Source organism: Lissotriton helveticus, chromosome 10, assembly GCF_964261635.1.
Source record: "Lissotriton helveticus chromosome 10, aLisHel1.1, whole genome shotgun sequence".
In the NCBI taxonomy this organism is placed as follows: domain Eukaryota; kingdom Metazoa; phylum Chordata; class Amphibia; order Caudata; family Salamandridae; genus Lissotriton; species Lissotriton helveticus.
Genome location: NC_136071.1, coordinates 348,180,822 through 348,202,077, shown reverse-complemented (window position 1 = coordinate 348,202,077; position 21,256 = coordinate 348,180,822). Strand labels below are relative to the sequence as shown.

The 21,256-nt window shown below is 47.3% G+C and overlaps 1 protein-coding gene across 1 annotated transcript in view; it reads left to right on the top strand.

Annotated features, from left to right (window-relative positions):
- PTPN23 (protein tyrosine phosphatase non-receptor type 23) overlaps positions 1 to 21,256 on the top strand; it is a 663,560-nt gene that overhangs the window by 620,040 nt on the left and 22,264 nt on the right. The window contains exon 24 of the mRNA XM_078662553.1: positions 11,768 to 11,881. Within this exon, the coding sequence (XP_078518679.1) occupies positions 11,768 to 11,881 (114 nt within the window). The remainder of the gene's footprint in view (positions 1 to 11,767; positions 11,882 to 21,256) is intronic.

Here is a 21,256-nt window from a genome sequence, read left to right as displayed (position 1 = left end):
CCTTTGTCACAGTCCCCTTGATGGTGCTTTAAAAAATGTTTGTGTTCTGGAGTTCTAGACTCACTGAACTGTAGCCATCCATCCAAAGTGAAACTCCTTTCCATTTGACTGATTACTACCCTCATGACTAGGCGACAAAGCAAATAATGATTGGTTGTAGCTTATTTATGGTCTTGGGATGCAGACATTTGTATCTGTACCCCAAGCTGAACATACTACGTACTAGCTCTTCCTAGTAAAATCTATATTGTCACCAATGACTGGATTTGTGTCCCCTACCTAGGGGTATGTAGGTGAGTGTGTAAGTGGGTGGATGGGTGGAGGTGGGTGGGGGTGTGGGTGGATGTGTGTTCTTAAGTGGAATGCTTTTTGTGTGTTGTGGGGTACTCATGTATGGAGGTCCCTCTATATGTATCAAGCCCCACATTTGTAGGGTTCTCCATAGGGATAGTGGTAATTTGAAAGAAAGCAATCTCCACTTTCCTACATGTTCCCCAACACAGCTCTTCCCTCTTCTCTTTAACTCCCTTTGTAAGACAGGTATTGTCTGGTTCTGAATTTGCATCCACCTCAGTGGAGCAGATAGATTGTGTTGTGTTCACCTCCCTGGATTTTAAACTGGTCCAACACATCAGCATGTGGCGTGAGAGAAGGTTCACATGAACGAAGTACTGAGGCCAAAAGCATGCTCACTAAAATACACACCCTCAACAAAGGAGACTGGCTGATGTTGATTTCACTCATCTTGTCACCATTAAAAACTGAGCATAGCAAATTCATAAATGTAAGTGTGTGGGCTACATTATGGGAAGCCTGCCACCCCAGGGCTACATTATGGGAAGCCTGCCACCCTAAGTCTACAAGGGTGGCTATGCACATTTTAGGACTGAAGTGCACCTTTAAGAGGATGCATTTGGCAGCAATTGGATCCCTCCACTTTTTTGGATTTAACTTTAAATATGAGTGACCATCGTCTTTTGCTCCTGATATGAAAGATACCATTTGACTTGAGATTACCAGCACAGAGAAAATACTATAACCATAGTCAGGAAACCTAGCAGCCACCCCACTAGGATGGGAACCATACATCCGGTCTGAGACAAAGACTCGCTGTCACTGCAACCTGAAGAACAAGGCTAACTGTTGTGTGTACTTGGTACCAGTCTTAGTGATCAGCAGAACTGCTGCCTGAACTGACAAATGAAGAAAGCATTTCACCAAAGGCTGGGTTGATCCTATTCTCTCTCCCTTATCCTTATGAGAGAGACATGCCCTCATATCTACATGGCAAGTGGGATAGTGTTCAATAGTTTTTTCATCACTGACTGCTACCTTTCTGCAGGTCTCCCTAAGGCACTGGTCTTCCTCTACTATCCTTCTTTACTTTGCCAGCACAACCTGTGGCACATTTGACTTCCTGTTCTCATCTCCTAGTCGAACGCCTGCTGGATCCTATCACTCAAGCACTCCAAGCTGACACTCATTTCTTGAGTTGACAGCAAGTGCCCTGTGCTGAATATATGTTGTAAACAAAGGGGTTCGACCCATGTGGTCAGTGGGACCTGGGTAGTAGATTGAAGTATATGGAGCGGTCCCAGACCAAAAAACACAATAAACACTTAATCTTCACACATTTACATAGAATCAAAAGTAATGCAGGTAGTCAGTGTTTTTATTTTCACTGAACCCAAGAAAACCGTATAATGGTTGTACATTCGCTAGTATTAAACACAAAATTAGAAGTGCGCCCACAATGGGGGGGGGGGAAGGAGTGCAAAAGGGAGGGGAGGGGTTGTTTCAATTAGTTAACATCACTAATGTAACAAATCCATAAGTACAAATACGTAAGTGAAACCATCATTATCATTGATCCCTAAATGAAAGATCAAGACAGACACATGTTAAATAAAACATTCTACATAAAAAACCGAGACTCCTGTAGTGATTTTAAATATCAATCTTGGGGTGAGGAGTTCGTATAGGTAGAAGATGATCTACGTTTCGACCCAGAGGTGTAGGACGTTGGATCCTTACTCGAGGGTCTTCATCAGGACGTGGGGGGGTGAAGGAAGAGGTGGGGCCGGGTCCTAAGTGTAATGTGAAAAAATGCGCATTATTTTAAACGGTCTCAAAAGAGTACCGACATGCATGGATTAAAAAGCCCGCAGGCTAGTCACATCAAAATACAAAACATGTGGTAGAGTAGTTAGAAAAGATTAAAAAGGAGGGTAGGTGAACTGAGGGCGGAACAGAGAGATTACCTGGCAGCGCAGGTAGACAAGGCCGCAGGCCTGCTGGGCGTCTTGCGTCTCCAGGCAGGGCCCAGTCCAGATTAATAATATGAGTTGTCTGAAAACAAACATGTGAGACCAATTCGGTACAATTAGCACCAAACACATATGGTAACCTGTGTTCAAGCAGGTAGGGGCAAAAAACGAGAAAGGCCTACCTTGTAGTAAATAGGTCAACCGTTCTTAATGGCCCGGCGGGTGGGGTCCTTCAAATACGTTATGGCAAAAACCCCAGGCTCTCGTCTGAAAAAACGAGTGGGTATTCAGATGTCAAAATCATGAAACAATGGCACGTATTGTCAGAGCGGTGAGACCGCAGAGCAAGAACTCACCCAAAGGAGATGATCTCCGGGAGGAGCCGACTCGGCGTTTCTCCTTGAAAATGACAGGGGCCTCCATAGCCTGAGCGTCAAAGTGCTTCAGACCACCATCTGAAAAAACGGAGAAATGAGGAAACGGATAGGCTCTAAACAGAGGGGTTTAAACAAACGCGGCTGCTTTCAGGGAACTCACCAGTGTTCGGTAAAAGCGGAGCCAGCGTCAGCGCGTGTCAGCCTGGAACCAGGAAGGGTTGCCATGGCTACGCGGATCGATTATATAAACTGCTGAAGACAGACTCAGATGCGTTGCTAAGTGACCGGGTAGCGTCCCATTGCGAGGAAAGACTAGTACAAGGAGATTATTACAGATGGTGGACGGAGTTAATAAGACATGTTAATAAAGATTCAATCTGCAGGAAATTGAAACTCCCGAATGAGCACCCAAATAAGCATAGAAGTTAAAGGTGAACTAGATACCACAAACAGCAAAATGTTGCGCGGAACTGCCAAGCATGGCGTTCAGGCGCACAGTATCTCAGAACAGGGTAGTTCAACTGGTCAATTACACATAAACACTCTGAGACAAATTATAAGAAAGAGTCGCATTCAATACAATCCAAAATATGCGCGGACCAACCCAGCATGGTAGTCAAGGCGCATATGGGTCAAGGATTTTTATATACATGAAAAATGAGTCCACATAGCACCTTTATATAGTCTCTCAATATGGTCATTGGTATGCAGCACATGTACTCCATGGTCGCGGACCAACCGTACAAGGTAGTCAAGTAGCCAAGGAGTCAAACAGGTCAGACTGGCAAGGATACGCCCAATTTTTTAACCAATGTGGCTCATGATACGTATTGCATAGGACGCCAAGGCGTGGACATACCGAACAAGGTAGTCAAACGCCTGATTTCAGCTGAGAAACACTCAGACTGGATTAGAGAGACAAATGAGTCAGAAAATCAGATTAAGAGTGTGTGTGGGCACCCCTAAGCTTGGGAAAGGACCATATTCACAACGTGGCCATTTGTGCGAAACTGCTTTCTGATTCATTCAGACCCATGGCTACTGAATCAAAAAAACGAATCGTTTTTTGCCCCTACCTGCTTGAACACAGGTTACCATATGTGTTTGGTGCTAATTGTACCGAATTGGTCTCACATGTTTGTTTTCAGACAACTCATATTATTAATCTGGACTGGGCCCTGCCTGGAGACGCAAGACGCCCAGCAGGCCTGCGGCCTTGTCTACCTGCGCTGCCAGGTAATCTCTCTGTTCCGCCCTCAGTTCACCTACCCTCCTTTTTAATCTTTTCTAACTACTCTACCACATGTTTTGTATTTTGATGTGACTAGCCTGCGGGCTTTTTAATGCATGCATGTCGGTACTCTTTTGAGACCGTTTAAAATAATGCGCATTTTTTCACATTACACTTAGGACCCGGCCCCACCTCTTCCTTCACCCCCCCACGTCCTGATGAAGACCCTCGAGTAAGGATCCAACGTCCTACACCTCTGGGTCGAAACGTAGACCATCTTCTACCTATACGAACTCCTCACCCCAAGATTGATATTTAAAATCACTACAGGAGTCTCGGTTTTTTATGTAGAATGTTTTATTTAACATGTGTCTGTCTTGATCTTTCATTTAGGGATCAATGATAATGATGGTTTCACTTACGTATTTGTACTTATGGATTTGTTACATTAGTGATGTTAACTAATTGAAACAACCCCTCCCCTCCCTTTTGCACTCCTTCCCCCCCCCCCTTGTGGGCGCACTTCTAATTTTGTGTTTAATACTAGCGAATGTACAACCATTATACGGTTTTCTTGGGTTCAGTGAAAATAAAAACACTGACTACCTGCATTACTTTTGATTCTATGTAAATGTGTGAAGATTAAGTGTTTATTGTGTTTTTTGGTCTGGGACCGCTCCATATACTTCAATCTGTGCTGAATATAGACTTTGCATAACACTTAACACACCCTCTTACAATAACGCTGAACTGTTACACACACTTGTCCTGCTGGTGCGTGACAGCATATACCAAAAGATATACTTGCACCCTGCTAGGGCACTGTAAGAACATGCACACGTACAGTAATTGTTGCAGAATCTCCAAACTTTCAAAAAAATTACATGCACCCCTAGGCGGCAGTAACCCATGCATGCAGATATTTGTTTTATACAATGCTTTTGTGCCTAGAAATGTTGGCACTAATATTACATCAGAATCCTTATAAGTTAAAATTAATGATTAACTATAATACTTTTGCTTTTACTCTGCTTTTTAACAGTAATACTTTTGCTTTTACTCTGCTATTGAACAAACAGAATGAATGTCCAATATTTTATTACAGTTCTTACTCGACAATTATATAATGTGTTATTTATATGTACTTTAAAAGACACACATTGATGGATGGCATGCAGAACAAATCCAAACATTCACCTCAGTCAAGAGATCTGGGTTTAATCCATAATTCTTTTGCTCACTATGCCACCCCAGTTTAGACCTCGCCATATGCAAATCAGTCTTGTCCCTGTGCCTCATGGGAACAGTCTAGCCCAAACTGCCAAGCCAGGTCCTCCCTGGACCGGAAACAAGCATCCTAGGACCGGTTTCGGGTTTCATCCCTCTTCAGCCAGGATAGCTTGATTCCAGTGGCACAGTGAGCCCAGGACCCAAGTCTGGGAATTCCTGGCCCACTTAGGGCGAGAAAGCAGAAGACACACAAATGATGGACGGAATGAAGAACAAATCAAAACATTCACCCCCAGCCAAGAGATCTGGGTTAAATCCATCATTCTTTTTCTCACCATGCCACCCCAGTTTAGACCTGGTCATATGCAAATCAGTCTTGACCCTGTGCCTAATGGGAACAGTCCAGCCTGAATTACAAAGCCATGTCCTCTTTGCATTGTCAGCATTCTATCCATCATTTTTTTGCCGTAACACTTTTCGCCTAAGTGGCATGGGTATGCCCAGACGTGGGTCCCTTGCTCACTGTGCCACTGGATTCAAGCTAGCCTGGCTGAAGAAGGGGGACATACCCTGAAACCGGTCCCAGGATGGTTGTTTCCGGTCCAGGGAGGACCTGGCCTGGTAGTTTGGTCTGGACTGTTCCCATGGGGCACAGGGTCAAGACTGATTTGCATATGACTGGGTCCAAACTGGGGTGGCTTAGTGGGCAAAAGAACGATTGATGTAACCCAGATCGTTTGACTGGCGAAGAATGTTTGCATTGTCAGCATTCCGTCCATCATTTGTTTGCTGTAACATTTATATGTACTTTGGCTGAGATTCTACTCCTAACCTAGTCTTCAAGGGGAAGTCTTTGCCCCTCCATCATTGCTACCCTGAAATCCGAAGCCCCATAAAAGGTCCTTGGAAATTCAATGAGGGTGCAGTGGTATCTTGCCTCTGTGTTTCCAGAGACAATAGGCAATGCCTGTCATGTGGACACAAGGATTTCTCATCTGTCCCCCCCAAAGGCCCCAGAGACCTGATCCGCAGTAATACAATGGTTTGGGGGAGAAAAAAAACTTTGCTGCCTAAAATTCCGTTCACTCTTTTAACATTAGGTCTGATGCAACTGACCATATCAGCAGAGTGAATCTACTTTTCAGCAAAGCCAAACTTTACAGTAGCTTATGAATTTGCTATGCGACATCACTTCTTAACCAAATTGTATGCTGCTAATCAAAAGCTTCATCTCCATGAGCCTCAGGCCAGGTTCTAAGGGGAACCGTATCCTATAGGTAAATAACTGTACATGGTGAGGTGTTTCGAAGCAACAGGGTAAATATGCAACCGTCACATATTATGCCACAGTTGCTTGTATAGAACCTGTCTGTCACTCGTGTTCTCCATTATCATTTTTGGGATGTAGGTTGTATTGCAACACAATTCTAGGTTTTCTAGAATATGTGTTGTCACAAATTTCTGGGCCAACTAAATGTGAGACCAGTATTGGGCGAAGTTTGATGTTTAAGCTTAATTTCATGTTGATGAAGAAGGCTTGTGAAAAGGGAGGCATACCAAGACTTCTGTGTCTGTAGGTATTATGTTTATGATGAGAGGATTCCTGCACAGAAAAAGAATCTTTGTGTCAGAAAGGGTTTTCCAGAGTCAGAAAAGGATATTGCAAGGAGCAAGCAGAGGTGAAACCATGTCGGTGGGATTTGACGGTGCTACGCGCATATGGTGATGGGTTGGTCTTTGACACTGCAGTGGATAAATAAAAAATGTGACGCTTTAGGGGCCAAGTGGTGTGTTCATAGTAGAAATTACATAGCTAAAGTGGCTTTGCAAAGAAAGCGTGGGTTTGTGTGAGAAAGGCCAAAGTCTGCAGTTGTTACCAACACACAGAAAATACCTTTTTTTTTTTTTTAAACCTTTATTGAAACAAACGAAGGCGAATAAGGGTGAGCAGTTATTCCTGTACAAATCATTATGTGCATGTATACAATCGTTTCCTGTGGTTCACAATAAGTTCAGAGTAAACAACTTGAGCACCTAAGTAGAAAAGGCAAAATGAAACAAAGCGAGGAAGTCCACTCGCAGAGTCCAGTTGTCATCCAGGTCCATGGCGTCAGGAAGGAAAATAAAACACTTTGAGATCAACATCAGTCCAGCGATCCCGGATGGCACAACAAAGGTGGAACAGATATAAGGGCAATATTCCTTCACCCATTCGCCCATAACCTCCCCAACACCCTCCCCCTTCCCCCCCCTCCCCTCGCTGCCGGGCCGAGCAAAAAAAACAAGGAAATAAAAATTTTGTGGGCTTTAGTTATGGGATAGGGTCGAAGCTACCCTACCTCTGTGTCGGGTCCTCATGTGCCGGGTTGTTTTGAGCAAGTGAGTCCACCTGATCTGTGTATGTGGAAGTCAGGGTCTGCTGTGATAGCGGGGCGTCTAATCTCATCAGTTCCTGGATCATCACTCCCCAGGCCTGCAGAACCTCAGGTAATTTCCCGTCCCTCCTCGTATGCCTCATATGCGTTTCTTCCGCCAAAGCCCATTCCCCCAGATCCACCCTCCACCTCCACCTCCATGGCAATGGGCCCTGTGGGGACAGCCAGTGGATTGCAATACGGCGTCGAGCCGTGACTAGGCCCAGTATAAGAAAACGTCTGCTCACTTTACGATTAGGGTCCTTGGGGATCAAGCCCAGGAGGCATGGGCGTAGGTCTAAATCAATTGCCCAACCTGTAATCCCTGTCAGGGTCTCCAGAACTGACTTCCAATAAGATTGGAGGGTGGGGCACGTCCATACCATATGGACAAAATCCGCTTGGGTAGTGCGACATTTCGGGCAGTGGGAGTCTCTAGTAGCATCAATAACCTGAAGCCGTTTGGGGGAGAGGTAGGTCATGTGCACTATATTATATTGAATTTGTTTAAAGCGGTTACTCACCGACACCTTCCGCACACTCTCATGTATTTTTCCCATTCACGGGAGGTGATTTCCTGCTGACACGCCTGCCGCCATTTGTCCTCTATAGCCAAAGGTCGTAATGTTTTATCTTCCCGGAGAGCCCTGTAGAGGTGGGTCACGCACTTCCGGCCACCCGCCATTGCTAGCATAGTGACTAAGGTATGGGTGTGAGTTGGGGCGTCTGGAAATGAGGGCCATAGCTGTCGCGCGGTAGCCGCAAGTTTAGCGTACTGAAGGAGCTGTCCCGGTCCGAGCTCAAAGGTCGTGACCGCATCTTGGTATGTGATAAATTGTCCGTCTGGGTATAGGTCGGCTAACATCAAGCAACCCCCCTCCAGCCATTTGTTCGTGGACGTGACCCTCGCAATCCGGGCAAAGGGTGGCATCAGCCACATATCCATGTCCGGGGCGAACGGAGTGCGTCCAATATGGCGTCTCACCACCCGGTCCCAGATAGAGGCCCCCAGTCGCACCAATGGGGGAACGCCATCCCGATGTCCCCCTTTCCGCCAGAGTAACGCTCCCAGCTGTTCAGTGCCACAGGCGCCCTCCAACAGGGTCCGCTCCCAGGAGGGGTCCGTGTCCAGCCATTGGATAGCATGCTGTAGCTGCGACGCAAAGTAATACAGCTCCAGATCGGGGACCTCCAGGCCCCCTGCGCCCCACCTACGCTTCAGGACTTCCAGACCTACTCTGCACCATTTCCCATTCCACAGGAGAAGGATCAGGAGGGAGTCCAGTTCGCGGAAGACCCGATGCAGTACTTTGTAGAAGGAACCCTGCATTGTATACAGGCAGCGTGGGAGAACCACCATTTTTATTAAAGCGATCTTCCCCCATCAGGGAGATCTTCAGGGTGTTCCAAAAGGCTATGCTCCCCTTTAGACCCTGGAGTATCCGTCCCATGTTGTGACGATAAAAATCAAGCGGAGTCCGAGCAATCCAAATCCCCAGATAGCGGACCGGGTCCTCCACCCAAGGGAGTCCCATCTCCGGGCGCTGGGCCCCCTCCCAGTCCGCCTGTCCGCCTATAGCATAAAGTTGGGATTTTTCCCGGTTCACCGCGAGGCCCGAGGCGGTCGCAAAGTGTGATAGTTCAGTCATCAGAATAGGAAGCGATTGCCCCGGTTGGTTCAGATAAACCAGGGCGTCGTCTGCATAAAGGGACACTATATGTTCCATTGCCCCCACCCTAATACCCTGGCCCTGTAAAACTGTACGAAGATGGCATGTAAGCGGTTCCATTGCCAGGGCAAAGAGCAAGGGTGAGAGGGGGCACCCCTGACGTGTTCCTCTCGAAATTGGTATCTCCTCCGAGACCCATCGGCCCGTGCAAACTCTAGCCACCGGTCTGGTGTACAATAGCTGAACCCATTTCACAAACCCCTCCCCAAGGCCCATTTTCAGAAGCACTCTCCAGAGGTAGGCCCATCGGATAGAATCGAACGCTTGTTCGATATCCAGGAAGACCAACGAATTATGCTCGGCTCGCCCCTCTAGGGTACGCATGACATGAGCCAGGCGGCGGATATTGTGCAGAGTGTTCCGGCCCGGGATAAACCCTGACTGATCGTCGTGGACCAAACGTCGGAGATGGGGAAGGAGTCTGGAGGCCAACACCTGGCTAATAATCTTCAGGTCCACGTTCAACATGGAAATGGGCCTATAGGACCCAGGAAGGGTGGGGTCTTTGCCTGGTTTGGGTATCATTACTATCATCGCCGCCCTCAAAGACTCCGGAAGTGAGCTACGATCATAGGCCTCCATCGCCACTGCTCGGAGTTTCGGGACCAGCACCCCTCTGAACTCCTTATAGAGTTCTGACGCCAACCCGTCCATCCCCGGGGACTTCGCCGTCTGTAGGCGTGCAATCGCCACACGCAGTTCGTCCTCAAGGAAAGGGCCCCCTAGGTCTTCCTGGCTATCTGTTTCCACCACGGGGAGCTGCACCTCATCAAGGTATATCTCTATGTCCTTAGTGCCTGCGACTGGTTGAGATTCCGAGTATATCCCACTCAGATGGGCATGGAACACACCATTAATAGCCTGTTGGGTATACACCATGCGGCCCTTGTCGCCTTGTAGGGCCAAAATCGGGTGGGGTTGGGTTTCAGCCCGGATCAGGCGTGCCAGGAGTTTCCCGGCCTTGTCGCCCTCTGCGTACCACCGACGCCTACTAGCCGTCCTATTAAATTTACCTAGCAAGGCCCAGGCATCACACAACTGTTGCCGTGTGGCCGTCCATTCGGGTCTCTGCTCTTTGTCAGTGGGGAATTCCTTTTCCATCTTAGCTAGGCGATGCTCGTGTTGGCGGAGTTCTCGTTCCAGTACCCGTTTAACCCCGACCTCCGTAGACATACATGTCCCGCGGAGGACCACCTTCATGGCGTCCCATTCGGTCGCCCTTGTGGTGGTTGAGCCCCAGTTTATCTCAAAATAAGCCTCTAGCCCTTGCGCTATGGCCTCCTTATATGTGGGGTCCTCAAGAGCGTCCGTGTTAAGTCTCCAGAGTGGGATCCGAGGCCGTGGGCCACCCAACGAATAGGTGAGCAAGAGCGGGGAATGATCAGACAGGTACCGTGCAAGATAAAGGACCTCTTCTACCCGGTCCAACACCATGCCCTGCAGGAAAAAATAGTCCAGTCTACTGTGCGTATTGGCGGCAGGCATGAAGCAGGAGTACACCTGAAGAGTGGGGTTGCGGTGTCTCCATACGTCAGTTAGGTCATAACTTTGTAGCATCTGGGTCATTGCCTCCCGCATTTTTGGTTTAGCATCCGCCCTTGGGGGTCAGCGGTCCAGAGACCCGTCTAGTGGGCAATTGAAGTCCCCTGCTATGATGAGCTCCGTTTCAGGGTCAATATCCAACTGTCCCAACACATTGCCAAAAATCCCCCCTCGTCAGTATTATGGGGCATAAATATTTATGAGGCATACACTACGCCCATCCAGGGTGCCAACCACTATTACAAACCTGCCCTCCTGGTCTAGCTTGGTTGATGTAGCTTTAAAGGGAGTCCCCAGTGCCACCCAGATTAGGGCCCCCCTGGCGAACCCTGAGTAGGACGTAGCAAAGAACTGTCCCCGCCATCTACACTGAACATATTTAAGGCAATCTCCCCAAAGGTGCGTTTCCTGTAGGAAAGAAAAGCTGACAGAGAAAATACCTTAATCAGAATCAAGAAACATAGCTGCCACCCCACTAGGATGGGAACCACACAAGACATCCATTTCTGGATTAATTCCTTCATCAGTAGAGAGCCACAATTAATTTTGGGGGTGCTGGAAATGCTGCTGAAAGCCTTCTCATGTCTCTGTACCATTCGCTGGGCTCAGGTGCATCAACACAGGCTAATCAGCTCATTAGCTCAAGGGAACCTTTTCAAACAGAAGGAGGGTGGGAACACACTGCATTTACCGTGATGCACTGGGGCAAATTGAGTGCTTGGGATGTGAGGCAGTGTGCTCCCAGCCTCCTTCTACCTTTTCTACACTGGCTACACACTATTGAAACTCTGTTTCAGCCAGTCAGACATTGGGCCATAGCCACCCTCTGTTAAGGAATCCAATTCCTTTCTCTCCATTTAACATACATGGCATCTTGTCATCAGCATCAAGGAAGCGCCTTAGAATGTTGCTACATTATTTCCTCTGGATCTTCAGACAAGGTATGATGTGGCTAAAGACTGTCTTTCTTTTGCAGCTCCACCTAAAGTATTGCTACGAAGCTGTCCTGGCGCATGCTGAGCAGGTGTTGCAGAGGCATGGAGTCACCACGCCATCCTCAAATAAACCCCCAAACAGTGCCGCACAGAAAGTAAGCATACCATAACTCCCACAATACTCAAAGCAGGAGAGCTGTCTACTTTAAAGTGGGAGTGAGTGGAGCAGGAGCTAGTAGGGACCTAAACGTTTGGTATAAGTAAGGGCAATTTTATTAAAAATGCATGCATGCTGATCTGATTGCTCAGTTTAATACTTGCACCTTCCTCCCTGATCTCTGCTGTTGATACTAGCAACTTCAGCTCTGTCTTAATTCATAATATGAATTTCATTTATGTTTTTTAAATTGTATATCTTTAGAAGACACAGGTTGGAAGTTAAGCAGACAGCAAATGGGTTATCTAGTAGAAATAGATGTTTGAGAGCTCTTAAACAGACAACATTATGATTCATCACTGACATTTTTTGCATAGCAACAAAAATACAATGTGGCATTCTTTTAAATGTATACAATCTTGCCAAATTGCAAAATATTCTATAAATTAATGTAACCCTAGTGCTCTGTTAATGAGAAAATCTGAGGGAGAAAGATGTGCATTTTCTTTCTGTTTCTGCTATTTCCTACTGTTGAGTTGATTCTTGCTTCCAGAATAGGCAATCCATGTTAACTGCATCTCCACAAGATATGATTTCTATGTCTTTGTTTCTGAAATATTGCCATGATTACATCACTGTGCTTCACAAGATTTACATTACTATCCTATACTATCCTCAAACATTGAATACCTCTGCGCATGTATGATACTAAATGCCGTTTCGGAGCATTCAGTGTTTTATAGCTTAATTTGTTTATTTGACTGTTGTTCAAATTGAAACTGGTACAATTTTTTAAAGGAAGCTAATAAACATATATTAATACTTAGTTTCACGAATCCTCCAGTAAAGCCCCTTTCCATATTCAGTAGGGCTTGTTTTCATACATTAAACGAGCAACTTATTACCACTAAGCCCACATTTTCAATACAGTCTGATCTGGACCAAACCTACATTCATCAATGGCTCAATGAGGCTTTTGGTATTATCTTGCCACCTATCACCAAACTTTCCGGCAGAACTCATCCTCCGGCTCCATGGTTCACTGACATACTCCGATCAGAAAAAAAGCATTGTAAAATCCTAGACATTGGAGGAAAAGTTATGAGAAGAGGCTAAATCTGACAATGTGGTGGACTTAAAAAGATATCATACTCTTTGCAAATCAGCACGTGCCACTTTTTATACTGAACAAATTACCACCGCCTAACACTGCCAGAAAATACTCTACGGTAGTAAAGCAACTATCAGACGCCAGCAGCATCTTTCCTAAAGCAAGTACGACGAGTTCGCTGTTTTTGGCGTGCAAAAGGTGGACAAACTACACCTACAACCAGCTGAAGAATCTTTGAACATTGACTCCAACTTACATTTGGATCCATTTGCCACTCTCTCAGTGAAGGCAACTCCTCGAGCAATCGAGCCGGAAGCTCAGATGCTGTTAAAGTCAGCGCACGGCCACTTATGGATTTTCCATCTTTCTTGATGGCCTTGGACTCCATCAAGTCTGGATCTCCGCTGGACACGCTCCTCCCTGCTAAGCTGAGACTATTGGATGCCTCTGTTCTAAATATGACTGTAGAGATCCTTAACACCTCACTGAGAGAGGGGATCACACCTCAGAGGTGGAAGCATGGATCTTTCCCTTAAAAAAAAAAAAGCCAATCTTGATCCCACTTGTTGATCGAACTGCCGCCCTAGCTCCCTTCTCCCAGTTTTTTCCAAAGTTTGGAGAAATTGTTAATGCCCAACTCTCAACATTCATTGAGACCTACTCGCTCCTCCATCGATCAATGTCTGGCTTTAGGGCGGTGCACAGCACGGCGCTCAGTACAGAGTCTGCTCTTCTTGGCGTAAATCAAAGTCTCAGGCAGCATTTGATTCGGGAAGAACAGCCGTGCTCATTCTGCTTGATCTGAGCACAGCCTCCAATACTGTCTCATGCCATTCTGACTGGCCGACTTGAGACACTGGGCCTTTAAGGCTCAGCCTTGACATGACTTGTTTCTTTCCTGAGTTACCACTTCTTTCAGGTCTCTTCCGCCTACTTAAGATCCAAAGCCTTTAACCTTGACCACTGGTGTTCCACAGGGTTCTATTATGAGCCCTGTGCTCTCTAACATCTACGTCCAACCATTAGCGGAATTAATAAAGAAATGCAGGCTTACCCATTTCTCATACGCCGATGACACACAAATCATCTTCTCTCTATCATCGGCTCAGCACCATGATACGTCTTTGCTGAACCTGGGTCTGAGGAACATTTTATTATGGATAAATGAGGTTTTGGTCTTGGGTAACAACGCCTCCCTTTGGGGCCCCAGACACTGGCCAGACTCTTTAGGACCTATGCTTACCCTGTCCACCAGAGCGAAAAATTTGTGTTTCATCATAATTGATAAGCTCTCACTGAAACAACATATAATCAAGGTCACTGCCATCTCATTTTCAACCCTTAAATGGCAAAAACAAAATTATCTAGTTAATTCCCTTAGCAGCCCAAAGAACTGTCATTCAGGTGTTGGTCATATCCAGACTGAACTATGGCAATGCGCTGTACCTAGGGGCTGATAAGACCTTGATACTCCGTTTACAGATGGTTCAAAATGCTGTGCTCAGCTACTCTTTCGCTTACCTTCGAGGGCCTCAGTTACCCCCCTATTTCAGGAACTGCACTGGCTCAAGGTATCTAAACACATCGGGTTTAAGGCCATTCATGGCCTAGCACCACGATACATTCAGTTACTGGTGACTCCTTACTCACCCACTGAGATCTTCAAGTCAGGCGCTGTTTTCCATACTTAGATTTCGTCTCACCCGTATGAGTGGTCGCTCCTTTACCTATCTAGGCCGCAAACTGTGGAATACCTTGCCTGCCGACTTAAGGAATTGTAATTCCCTACTTGCTTTTCGCAAAAATCTGAAATCTTGGTTATTCTAATGACTGATCACGGGACAGCCTATCTGCTTCTACCCACCCGGGAAACCCGTTGGGGTAGCTGTGCGCACCACATATCTCTTAAGTAATAATTATACCAACAAGGCTTGTGTTAAGGCAAAACATTTGTTTCAATTTATTTGTTTATGAGGCAGCTTTAAATGATAAAGAGCCGGGCATAGTGTCACCACCACTTCACTGGAATGCTGCAAAGCAACAGATGGTTGCAATTGACAAGATGAAAAAGCTTTGGGTAGACCAATAAGGTCAAGCACCTGCCATTGATTGATAGAGAGGTGTGTCCAGTGTTCGGAATCTCCTAGGACTAAGATCCATAGGCAAAGTCTCAGAATGTGCAGGAAATATCTTAGTTCAAAATATAGCAGAAATGGTGAGACTTTAGGCCACTCTGGAAGTCTTTATCAAGTTTGAGGGGTGTTAGTAATTCTATAGTGAACATTCTTGTATGTTGAGTGCTACATTTGTTTTCAGTCTATGGATAAATGACAGAAAGGTTTTGGCTAGTAGATCCTGGAGAGTTAACTTGGAACCTGGTTATGCAAAGCTTCAAATTGGGACTTTCGAATATTCCCCAGTTGTCAAACTGAATCCCTAACATTTTCAACAGTACCTCTGTGCACTGGAAAGTGGCGCCGTATGGCTCTGCACTGATGCTGTTCCACTCCGTAAATGACATATGGACTAAATATAGGCACCACTCCTATGCACTGAGATCTGTTCCATTCTTTTCACGCCATGCGAATCTAGAGCTACCTCTTGTCTCTTTGAGACTCCTGTTAGCTCAAAATTTTCACAGTGTGCAAGGGAGATGTTACCCCTCAAAACAGGTTTTAATCCTTGTAGGGACTGACACAAACGTCTGTGACAAACCCTCATCCGGTTTATCTGTGGTGCATGGGGTTTAGTGACGACCACTAATGCCTGAGTGGATGCGCGTCAGGTATCCAGAGGCGAAACTCTTCATCAACAAGCCCAAGAAGACTCTGTGATTGGGCTACTCAGTCTAAAGTTCAGTCTCGTTCTAGATGTCACAGAAATTGTTCCAGGGGACTGTCTTCATCTTGTTCAAAGTCGTCAGGTAAATCGAAGAAAAAGCACAAGAAGTCTAAGGGAGACTCTGCCCCTGCCACCCTCCGCCACGCCTAAACAGATCTAAGAGTTCTGCAAGGCCATTCTTGGTCTCTAGGGATCCTTGCCTACTCACTCTGATGCACCTTCGCGCCCCATGAAGCCGAGAGGCCCTCAATGTACAATACTGACTGAGGGTTCATCCTTGTGCCGGTTGGCCCCTCCGAGCCCATCACAGGGTCACCTCCCACCCTAGTTCCGATTCCTGGGACAATGCCAACTCTATCGACGGCAGAATGTGAGGTACCTATTGTATTGTCTACCCACCCTCCCCCATTAAGCAGCCAAAATGAGTGAGACGTTTGGAAAGAGAGTCTTCTCATCCACCAGGCTGGCGCTTCAATCTGTAAATGCCAGCTGCCTCCTGGGGTGCTAATCCCACGCTACTTGGGATTCTGTTGCTCCAGTCCTCGTAAGTGTTCCTGGAAATCTCTGACCTGTTCTCGCCAAAGCTATACAGGATGGTAATGATACAGAAAAGTTCACAATTTGCTGTGGCTTGGGCATTACCAATTCAATCAGGTGGGCTATTGGTACAAGTGTCGCCGTGCGCTGCCACACTTGACTGCGTTGTAATGATTTTTCAGGCAATGTCCAGTTGTCCATCATGGATATGCCATTTGACGGGACTCACTAGTGAGAAAGTGCCTCTTTTGCATGGTTAGCCCCCCCCCTTTTTGCCTGGTTTTGATGTGGTTGCAAACGTAGTGCACAAGTTCCCTGCCAACCAGGTAGCCTGTGCTCCTTCCCTAAAACAAACTCCAAGTTGGTACTTATGCCCCTTGTAAGTCTCTAGTAACTGGTACCCTGGTTACCTAGGGCTTGAGAGCTGAAGAGGGCCCCTTGGGACTCCCCTCACTGCGACTATGCCACTGCCTTTGCAGCTTACATACCCCTGTGAGGGAGAAAACGACAAAGTCGACATGGCATCCTGCCCGAGAGCCATGCCAACTAGTACTGTCTGGCAGCATAGTTAAGTCATTCCTCTAGAAGGCATCTCATCCCTAAGGCATGGTGCACTATACTACAGGCGAGGGCATATGTGCATGAGCAGATATGCCCCTACAATATTGGGCACCATTTCCTAATATTGTAAGTGCAAGTGAAGCCATAGAGAGTACGTGAACTGGGAACTTGACAACTCAAGTTCCACAGCATCATGATGGCTTCACTGAATACAGGAGTATCTGATAGAGACATCTAGCTGCAGATTTCTTAACTTTGAATTCCTCCCAGGTGCTAGACTGGATCCGGAAATTGTTCAGTAGTACCTCTGCGTGTCGGGGGACGTTGACGTTGTCTTCGGATATGACGTCAGTGGAGCCATACAAGTCCCCTCTGGCGCGCGACATCAGTTTTTATTTTTCCGGGCTGCAACACTGAAACGAAGAGGCGATTCCTCAGGCCTTCTGTTTTTGGCCTACTTCGCAGCCTTTTTGAGTCAGGGAACAATGTGCCTATGCCTTTGGGTTTTAAGACTTGCAAAACCTGTACTCGACAGATGTCGGCTACGGATCTGCATTCCATCTGTAAGTGGTGCTTAGGAAAGCACCACGACTCCGAGGAGTGGGACTCCTGTAAGAGGCTGAAGCCTACGTCCTGGCAGGAAAGGTGAATGAAGTTGCTGAAAGCGCAGCCCTCCTGATCGGAGTCTATGCAACATTGTGAGAAGCTGGCTGGGTATATGATACACATTTACGTAAGTATGCACCCTGCACCAATGCAGACAACTATTATGGTGATTTTAGTGGTCTTAGACAACCTTAGAAAGCTCTTTAAGTGGTAGCTTTGGAAAGCAGCCTTCAGACAGCTTGTTGTACCAGAACATAATCTCATATGTATAGGTTGTGAGAAAGAACCACACGTATTTATAAAAATATGTATTTATTATAAGACTCTCGAGATGTACACAACGTACACAATACTTTTCAATAGAAACAGGTAAGTAGCACGAAATACACATTGGTCACAAGGGGAGACCAAACCATATACTAAAGTAGTGGTATGCGAACCACGACTCTAGTCAAGACTATACCCAGAAGACGTAGAAGTGCCAGGAACTCAAGTAACCACCCCAGATAAGAAACCAGGAACCCCACGGAGGCCGTGTTCAGAGTGGGGACACGACCGCAACTCCATACAAGCATACAAGTCAATGGGTAAGTCGCGGTTGCAATTTTAAAGCAGTACCCTTCCCAGTGGACCCTGAAGAAACCTCGTGGAAAGCAGAAGGTTGGAGAGCTACCCCACCCGTGGATACCCTAGGAACCAGGATACCTACACCAGGGAAGCCGACTGCATAGGTGTGAAGTGGTGTCTGAAACCACTGTTGTACTCAATGGAGGACTTCAGGAAGATGCCACTGCTGGAGGAGGTAAAAGTGTCCGGTGGATTCAGGATGAGAAGTAATTGCAAGCAGAGGCGACAGAGTCTATACTGCTTGGAAGTGACCAGGAGGCCCGGAAGACGAATTCCCACCGAAGTAGAGTGTTGCAGGACCGTTGACCGTGACCTTGAAACTGCAGCTGTGCGGACCAGGCAACGCTGTGGAAGACCAGGAGCTATGCAAGAGCTGTCCTACATTGGATGTCGAGAGTTGAGGGGTTGGTGTCCATCCAAAGCACCAACAAGCCTTTGCAACTGGAACCCATGTGGAAAGTGAAGAAGTTACAGTGTTGGAACCAGCAAGGTCCAGGTGACTCACGACAAGCAGGGGAGTCAGGACTGGCCCCGAGCAATCAGGGGATCCCGCAGAAATCAAAGGAGACCCTCAAGAGGACCCACAGTCCGGAGACACTGGAGTCGCAAGAGGACCTTGAGCAGCTCACCAAAGATGCAGACCCACGGTGCAAGTGATGCAGTGAGGACGAAGAGCTTGGTCACAGGAGATGCTTGAGGTTGGGGCTACTTGGAGCCCGAAGATCTAGGTGGGATGAAGCCAACAAGCCTTTGCAACTGCAAGTCTATGTGGTACACAGGGGTTCGGTTCCTGCATCTCCGACGAGGGATACTGACCTCAAACTTTGTTAGATGACAGGGCAGGCCTCGAGGGATGTGAAGAACCACCACCTGTGTTGCTGAGCCTTTCAGAGTCCGGGGGAGCCCAGGATCAACAAATTGGTCAGATTAGTTGCGTGCCTGCAGATGCAGGGAGGTGACTCCTTCACTTCAAGGGAGATTCTTTCAGGTGTCTTGGATGTCCACAGGGCTTGGAAGGTTCCTGTATGAAGCATAGGCACGGACGGTGCAGGAGACTAGTACGGCGAGACCAGGAGCAGCAGGAGTCTTCCAAGTTGCAGTCTTGATGCCGAAAGCGAAGTCCAGAGTGCCCAGACGGTCGAAGAAGAAGTGGTGTCTTGAAATGAATGTTGGCCCACGATGAATCTAGAGACTCCCCTCAGGTAAGCCCTTACGTACCCTAAGGAAAGGGTTGGGGCGATTTAGGGTTCCCTCCCAGGGGAGGGGTCGGACAGTGAGGAGGATACTCCCATGTCCTTTGTCCAGTTTCGCACCAGAGCAGGAGCCAACGGCTCCCTGAGCTGGTTTGAACTGGAGTAAGCAAGGAGGGCATCAAATGTGCCCTTCAAGCAGATTGAGTGGTGCTGGCAAGCGCTCTCACCAGGCCCCAATACACTAAACCCTGTCTGGGAGGTGGGTACACCGCCCTGTGACAGGATATCCATTGTTCTGCCTTCCCCTGTTCAAGCTTGTCTCAGCAGCAGGAGGGCAGAAACATGTCTCTGTTCGGCGGCATCCATGTTCTGCTGTCCGGGTCTAGAAGACTGGTACTTGGAGCATAGAGGGCCTCCTGGAGGAGCTTTACAGTGCATGGAATCATACCTTCCACACCATTTATGGTCGTATGATTCCAACATTTGATACCAAACATGATAGGATTTGTTTCAGCCAGTTTCGAGATGGTCATCACGTAATGACGTGGGGCCCCTCTATATGTTACATTGCTGTCTCACAACCTGGAGAATGGACTCCTTAGCCTTTAGGGGTGTCCTGCTTATGCAGGGGCTCCCTCACACTTAGAGACGAGCACACTGCCTTGAGGACTGAAAGGCCAGCTCTAGGGGTGACCTATATGATTTAAGTGCAGTGGCCTTAGATATAGGTAAACCTATATCTTTCATAAGTGGTGCTAGCACCAGCTTACACAGGCTGCAAAGGCAGACCTGTAGTTACAGTTTGAGTGGTCCCTCATGGGTGCCCTTGGACCTTAGTACCATATGCTAGGGACTGATAAGGGTACACCAGTGTCCATTCTGGGATGTACCTAAGTACTTATCTTACCAATTATGGGGAGAAAGCAAAGAGACTGGGGTCCTGATTAGCAGGATCCCAGTCAGACTAGTCAGAAACAGCATTACACTAGGCAAAAAGTGGAGGGAACCATTAAAGCAGATCCTACTTTCCTACAGACGTCGATCTCCTTCCTGCTCTGAAGTTTCTGCTCGGGACGTTCAAGGAGCCGTTCCCGAAGGCGTCACTTTTCCAAGTTGCAGAAATCCCATCAGAAGGGATCGAGGTCACTGAGGTCTCCTGTCCTCACGGAGTCATGACATCGTTGCTGGTTCCTCCCGTTCCTTACCGGTGGATGTAGCTCAGGAGTTGACCCAGAGTCTCCCTCCTTCTCCTGGAGCCGGGGTGACTATGACCCAAATGCAGGCATATTTTCATGCACTGGAATCCTTCTTTGGGTCTACAACTCCCCCTGGTGCGCCTTTAGTCCCCAAAAAGGTGAGATGGAAGGGACTCTGATTGGGAGCACACTTACTAGTTCGCCCTCTGCACTGGTCGAAGACCTTGACTCTGTACCTTGAGTCATTCCAACGTCTGGACCCAGCCCGGTGAGGCTTCCTGTTGTGATGTTGGTGGTGTCTGATGAGGTGGGCACAACTCCAGTCAACGCTGGAGACACCATTCAGGGTGCATGTCGATACGACACTGCTTATAGCCACTGCAGTTCCTGCACCTTCTCCTTTACAAATTGAGGATGAGGCTGGTTATGTTGCTATTTCTCCAGTATTGCAGGAAGATTCTGCAGACACTGGGGACGTCAACTGCTTGGTTGATCCTGGTCAGCCTTAGGTAGGAGGTTCTTGGGCGACATTTGGTGGAGATAGTCGTCTGCAACCGTCTCCTAATTATGATCTGCTTTCTCTGCCATGAATAAATGTAAATGTCCAGTATTTGTAAAGCGCAAACAATTACCCAAAGGTGTCAAGGCGCTGGGGGCCCTCAGGAAGATTAAGCAAGCAATTGCCCAGAGTCACATGGTGC